Source organism: Tupaia chinensis, unplaced genomic scaffold (genome assembly GCF_000334495.1).
Source record: "Tupaia chinensis unplaced genomic scaffold, TupChi_1.0 Scaffold000258_1, whole genome shotgun sequence".
NCBI lineage: Eukaryota > Metazoa > Chordata > Mammalia > Scandentia > Tupaiidae > Tupaia > Tupaia belangeri.
Window position 1 is genome coordinate 54,209 of NW_006159738.1, and position 6,287 is coordinate 60,495.

The 6,287-nt window shown below is 65.2% G+C and overlaps 1 protein-coding gene across 1 annotated transcript in view; it reads left to right on the plus strand.

Annotated features, from left to right (window-relative positions):
• Nucleotides 1-6,287, plus strand: part of NCOR2 (nuclear receptor corepressor 2) — a gene marked incomplete in the record, with an annotated part of 101,139 nt that overhangs the window by 52,703 nt on the left and 42,149 nt on the right. The window contains 2 exon segments of the mRNA XM_027772161.1: nucleotides 3,049-3,196; nucleotides 6,056-6,106. Coding sequence (XP_027627962.1) covers nucleotides 3,049-3,196; nucleotides 6,056-6,106 — 199 coding nt within the window.

The window sequence follows — 6,287 nt, forward strand, 5'->3', positions numbered from 1 at the left end:
AACCCCGGGTGTGGCGCCCGCCCCTCTGGCCACCAGCCCAGCCCTGTCTGGAGCACAGGAAGGCGTGTCACCCTTGGCCGGTGCAGGAAGGAGTGGAGAGGCCGAGGGTCAGCGGGTGTCCCCTCCCGCCTCACACCAGGCCTGGCCTGAGTGTGGCCACAGGCGATGTAGCAGGAAGCAGGATCAGTGGGCGGGGCCTGGCCGGTTAGGTAATGATTGGCATCCTCATCCTCTCTGAGGCTTCCTCCTCGGCCTGTGGCCGAAGGTTACCCTTTCTCTGTCTGTGAATCCCAGCCTTGGGAGCTTCCGTGCTCCCCGGTCACGGCCTCCGCCCTGGCCTCAGCCATCTCTCCTGCTTGAGGCTGCAGGCAGGGAAACGTTTGAACCTGGGCTCCTCCACTCATGCGCTGTGTGGTCTTGAGCAAGTGTCTTGGCCTCTCTGGGCTGGTGTCTTTGTCTGCCAGGGTCATTCATCTGACCAAGCAGTTACAGAGCCCTGGTCTCCCCCAGGCTCTGTTCCAGGTGTGGAGGGAACACGGCCAGACAGACAGGCTGCAGGTCCAGCCGGGAGAAGCCGGGTCGAGGGCAAGAGACGGGTTTGCGGCCGCGTAGCTACTGCTCATGGTCTGACGAGGCCGGGCGGGGCACAGAGGGGAAGCGATGGATGCTGGGGAAGGAGGGATGAGCTCATTTTGGCGGGGCAGTTGGGGAAGACCTGTGAGGAGGTAGGAGCTGGGGAAGCGATGGCGCAGCCACCCGGGAGGGTCTGGGTAGAGGGCAGGTTTGTGGCTAGGCGGGTTAAGCCGGAGGGCGGTGGTGTGTAGTTGACTGACTGCAGTAGGGGTGGAGAGCAGCTGGGGGTGGGGGGGCGCACAGCCAGCAGGGCTGAGGGGTGAGGAGAGGGCTTGGGTTTCACTCGGGGGCTGGGGCAGGAGTGAGGTGCCCCGACGTGCACGTGCCACACAGAGCTGGTGAAGGAAGACGCTGGGCACGTGGCTGGGGTGTCTAGGAAGCGTCTCTGTTAGTTGCCGGCATCGCGGGGCCTGGGGCACTGGGCAGTCTCCACCTGGCGGGTTTCCTGCAGCACACTTATCTCCGGGAGACCCCGTTTCCCACAAGGAGGCACCAAGTGACCCGTGTCCCCACCCCAGGGTGATCACGCCTGCCCGCTTGCCTGCTCAGCACTGAGCCCGTGTCCCTGTCTGCTAAAAATAGATTGGGGAAGAGGGGAACCCTGGCCACACCACAGAACCCACATGCCACAATTTTCTCGCGCCTCCGAGGGTCTGAGCTGGCCCTCCCCAGAGGCACTCAGGTTGGGAGCAGGGTAGTGCTGGCCCCGTGGCCAATGCCGGTGACGGAAACCGTGACCAGTGGGCAGGTATCCCTGCCCCTCCCAAGCCTGTGCAAAGGACCCTGCAGGCTCGGGAGGACGCGAGCTCACCAGGTGGCACGTGTGCAGCTAAGACCCTCCACCCCCGAGTGTCATGACGAGGGCCTGCCTGGCCGTAGTGGGGACAGGCCTATGTCCCTGGCACGGGTAGGGCCACAGCTTGAGCGGGACATCTTTCCTGGGATCCGGGCACTGCAGGAGTCGCCCGAGACAGCGCTGGAGGCCGGGACCGAGGTCCAGCTGTCACAGGGCCCACGTGCTCCGAAGGCTCAGGGAGGGCCCTCCGGCCCTGGTGGTCGCCGGCACCATGCTGCCTTGGCACAGGGGCGTGCTGCTCCCCTCCGCCTCTGTCGTCACGTGGCCATCTGCTTCTGGGTCCGAGTTCCCTCTTACAGGGACACCGGTTGTGTTGGATTCGGGGCCCACCCGTCTCAGTACAGCCTCAGCCTAACTGCTTACAAGGACCCTTTCCAAGTGCTTCCTGAGCTTCCGGCGGACACCGACTTGAAGGGGCGTCACAGTGAGCCGTTGGCGCCTCCCGTCTCGTAGGTCCTGTTTCTTTTTGGCAACCCCTCCTATCGCCCTCAGGGGCCAGTCCCCTCCTGTGGGAGTCCTGGTCACCTGGAGACCCCGGCAGACTGCCCCCACACGCACCGGCTCTCTGGGGACTGTCTAAGCCCCACGAGGCACCCAGTCACCGTTGGCCAGCAAGTCACTCTGCAGACATGTTCTGAGCCTGCCTGGCCCAGCTGGGTGTGGAGACCCGTGCCTGGTGAGCTGCGGTGATGGTAGTCCACTGCACTTCGGCTGTACCAGAGAGGGAGTGCGAGGGCTGGCCCCATGGGAGGAGCTGGGGTGGGGGGTGGTGCGGGGGGTTCTGGCGTCTGTGTTTCTAGAACACCCTGGCTCGTCCCCGCTGTGGGGAGTGTGCAGGTGTGCTTCCCTGCACCTGGCCACTGTCTAGAGTTTGCCCGGCCGGTCCCCTCTTGCCACTCAGATCTCGGCTCAAATGTCGCCTCCATGCAGAAGCCTCTCCTGGTCGTCTGTCCCAAGGAGCCCCTACCCCCGTGCACGACGCCGATCTTGTTTGAGCCCCTTCCTGTGCCTTAGCTCTGCACAGCCCCCCGAGAGCTGGCCTTGGGGGACCTCGCCTGCCACCCTCCTCTGTGCGGAAGCCCCGGTGTAGTGGGGCACATGGCGGGCTGGGTAGACACTGGTGGGGTGAAACGCTGAGATCCTGGGGGCCGGGGGCAGGAGCAGCAAGGAGTTAGCACGCCCGGTGGTTTCCACCCGCGGATGGAGCTGGCACGTCTTTCTGGGGAATGTGCCCGCCGCTCTAGCTGGGAGAGTTGGAGGGCTGGAGCAATCAGGGGGGCCGTCAGGCAGAGGCAGGCGCTCATCTCTTCGGGAAGGATGTCAGGGCCAAGCGGCCAGGCTGCACCCAGACTGTATCTGGGACGCAACGGAAGACTAAAGCCCCTGGTAAAAATAACCACTGCTGTGTTTGGCTACCGTGCGGGCACGCGGGGGGGAGGTTGCCCTCACGGCCACGTGGCTGGGATCACCGTGCCTCACAGCTGTGGCGGGGTCTCAGCATGGGAGTCCCCGGGCTGACAGCCCAGGCCTGGGCCCTGACCGCACTCCCCCTGCCCCAGGAGAAGGAGAGGAATGCACGGCGGAAGAAGAAGAAAGGCCCAGCCGCGGCCAGCGAGGAGGCCGCCTACCCGCCCGTGGTGGAAGACGAGGAGATGGAGGCGTCGGGCGTGAGCGGCAACGAGGAGGAGATGGCCGAGGAGCCCGAAGGTGAGGGCGGCTTGGCGGGGGCCGGGCCGGGGCTTCACGGTCATGGCAGTCCCTCTCCCCGAGCACCTGGGTTCTTGGAAGGGGCCTGGGCTCCCTTGAAGGGGAGAAGCCTGCCGCTCTTGCTCCGTCTACCTAGCCCCTGCGGGCGCCATCCCGTGCCTGGGCGACTGTGGCCTCTGGACGCCCCTCCGGGTGTCATGTGTTAGCAAAACCCACTTTAGAAAGTCGTTCCTTGACCAGACTGTTAACGGGTCAGCCTGTGCCAACAGCTGTCAGGTGGCATGCCCTGTACACGCGGACTGACTTTGAGACTCCTCTCACTCCCCGTCTCCCGACGCAGACGGTCCACGCCGCGGCCCCGCCACTGATCGTCCCTGCTTTCCGCGTGGGGGACGTGAGGCTTGGGCAGAGAGATGTCCCAGCCTGGGAGCCCGAGGTGTCAGAGTCGAACCGTCTGCACACGGAGAAGTTCCCCCCCTGGCCACGGAGGCACTGCCAAAGGGCAAGTGTGTGGCCCTCCCTGCCCCTCAGAAGGAGGGTCTCGCCCACCCAGCCCTCTAGTGGGCAGCTCAGCTCTGCTGTGTGTGGGCCCAGGCGTTAAACCCAGGCTGTCCGGCACCAGACCCCGCTCCTGGTTACTGATGAGCCACCTTCGCCCCCCACCAACCTCGTCCCCGTCGGGGCTGGGTCTGGGCTGCCCCTGAGCACGATCCCAGAAGATGCCTACACCTTGCTGAGCTGGGTGCTACCTCTCCACCCACAGCCAGAGCAGCCCCAGCCGGGCCCTGTTCCTCTGCCACCTCTCCTGTCACCTTCCTCTCCGTGTAAACGCCCAGGCTCCGGCCAGCGCGGTGACAGAGATGTGGTCACCTCCTAGGCTGGGCCAGGAGCTAGAGCATTGCAGCCTCTGGTGCTCCCAGCCCGAACCCTGTCTCGGGCCGGCCTTGGTGACGTGTCCCGGGTCACGTAGGTCCAGGAGGTGGACTTCACCCACTCCGAGTCCGGCCTCACCCACTCTGCGCCTCTCTGGCCTGGGTCATCCGACTGAGAGCAAGGCCCGCGAGCCCCTCCGGTCATTCCTCTGGGTCCGAAGTCTGCAGCCAGGAAAGAGAAGACCTGGGGAACAGACACCCGATCTGTCCTTAAATATCCCCCAGCTGTCCCCACGGGCGGGGCACAGGCGTGGTGGGAAAGCCAGCAGAAGCCAGGTGTTGGCTCTGCATGACAGGAGAGGTGGCAGAGGGAGACAGGAGACAGGAGCAGACGCTGCTTGGTGGAGGAGCTGCGGGGTGCTCCATTGCTCGTGGGTTCCCACGTCCTCTTCGGGATGGGGAGGGGCGCTCCTCGAGCTGGCTCTGAGCACAGCAGGGATAGCGGCTGGGAAGGCCCCAGCCCAGCCTCCCGGCCCACGGTGTGCTGCTCACCTTGCATCTGGGAGAGGAGCTCGTTCACAGGGGGGGTCACGAGCGGAACCGGTGCGACCTCGTCTCCCGTGTCCAAGATTGGGAAGGCGAGGTGGGTTGGGGGCTGTGTGACACTGACAGGATCTTCCAGAAGTCCCAGCAAGCCCGCAGCTCTAGACCTCTGTGAAGGCAGGACATGCCGCGTGTCCAGACTGGGGGAGGAGGAGTCCCTCTGGCCCGGGTGTTTCCAGGAATAATGACGGTCACACGGGGCCTGGAGGAAGCCCTCTCGTTGGCACGGCCGCCCGAGGAGTAGGTGCCGTGGCTCCCCCATCGTACGGTGAGGAGAGGCTGCCAGCTGCCCGAGGCCACGTGGGGCTGGGTGTCGAGCTTGGCCAGTGGCTCCAAACCCGCGTGTGCTGTGCAGGAGGGAGGCCGTCTGGTGACTTGGAAGGCACCTGTCACGTGCCAGGTACCACACAGGGCATTCGCCCCGTCCTGGGCAGCAGCTGGCGGGTGCAGGCTCCCGACAGCATGACTGCCAGCACTCCCTGGGGCTGGTCAGAAACGCTGATCCTGGGCCCGTCTTGCACCGTGTCAGGTAGGGCCCTCCCACCTGTTTCCAGTGAGCTCTCTCATGCCTCTAGCGTGGGCTTCAGCCTGAGAGCCGCTGGTGTAGACGCACCTTTGTCATAGAACGTGTGGGGTGTTAGCTGCCCGCGTCACGGGGGAGCATGTTGGGACCCCTCGGCCTCGGCTGCCCTGTGTCCTGTCGTCTGGCCACGTGGAAGGGAGGGGGTGGTTTTGCCGAATTCACAGCAGGGCAGGAAGTCCAGTGGTTAGGGACACAAGGTCTGGGCTCAGAGCTCTGCTTCCGTGCAGGGGCTTCACTTAAGCTGTGTGCCTCAGTTTCCCCAATTGCACACGAGAGTGACGACTGTCCTGATCTCAGAGGTCGTCGAGGAGTCAGTGGGGCCTGTGTACCACGGGCCTGGCGTGGCACTCAGCACACAGAGCCGCTTTGCTGCTCTTACTGGGGCGATTGTTCTGGAAGACGTGGCCCCTGCTCCAGCCCTGAAGGGAGGCGGATGCAGGAGAGGTGGGGTCGGGGCAGCAAGGGCTGAAGGAGGCATTTGTCCAGGGCCGCAGCAGCCCAGAGGCCTTCCCTGCAGCCTCGCCCGCCCGAGGTCAGCCCCACAGAAGGCTGTGACTCACCCAAGAACACCCTGGGATGACACTCGTGACCTCATAACTGGCCAGCCCCGGACAGACCTGGACTTCCCCGGGACAGGCACGGGGCGGCGACCCAAACTCAAGGGAGGGGCGGGTGGCTGCAGAGCTGGTGCAGGTCCACCTGCTCCCTGTAGCCAGGCCTCCGCAGGCCCCACCCACGGCTCCCTCCCTCCCTGCTGCTCACTGCCAACCTGCTTCTAACTCTTCTTCCACTTCCTTCCAGCCTTACATGCCCCTGGGAGCGAGGTCCCCAGAGGGGAGTGCAGTGGCCCAGGTAGGGATGCGACCAGCTGGCCTGGGAGTGGGCTAGGGCTGGGCCCTGAGGGAGGGCGCCTGTCCTCGGCAGAGGGCTCTGCTTCCGGAAGCAGGCCTGTGAGCAGCCGTGTGCGGCCCGGCCTCGGCGCCCTTCTCCCGCCGTGTCTACCACGTACTGTCCTTGCTCTGCGGGCCAGCGC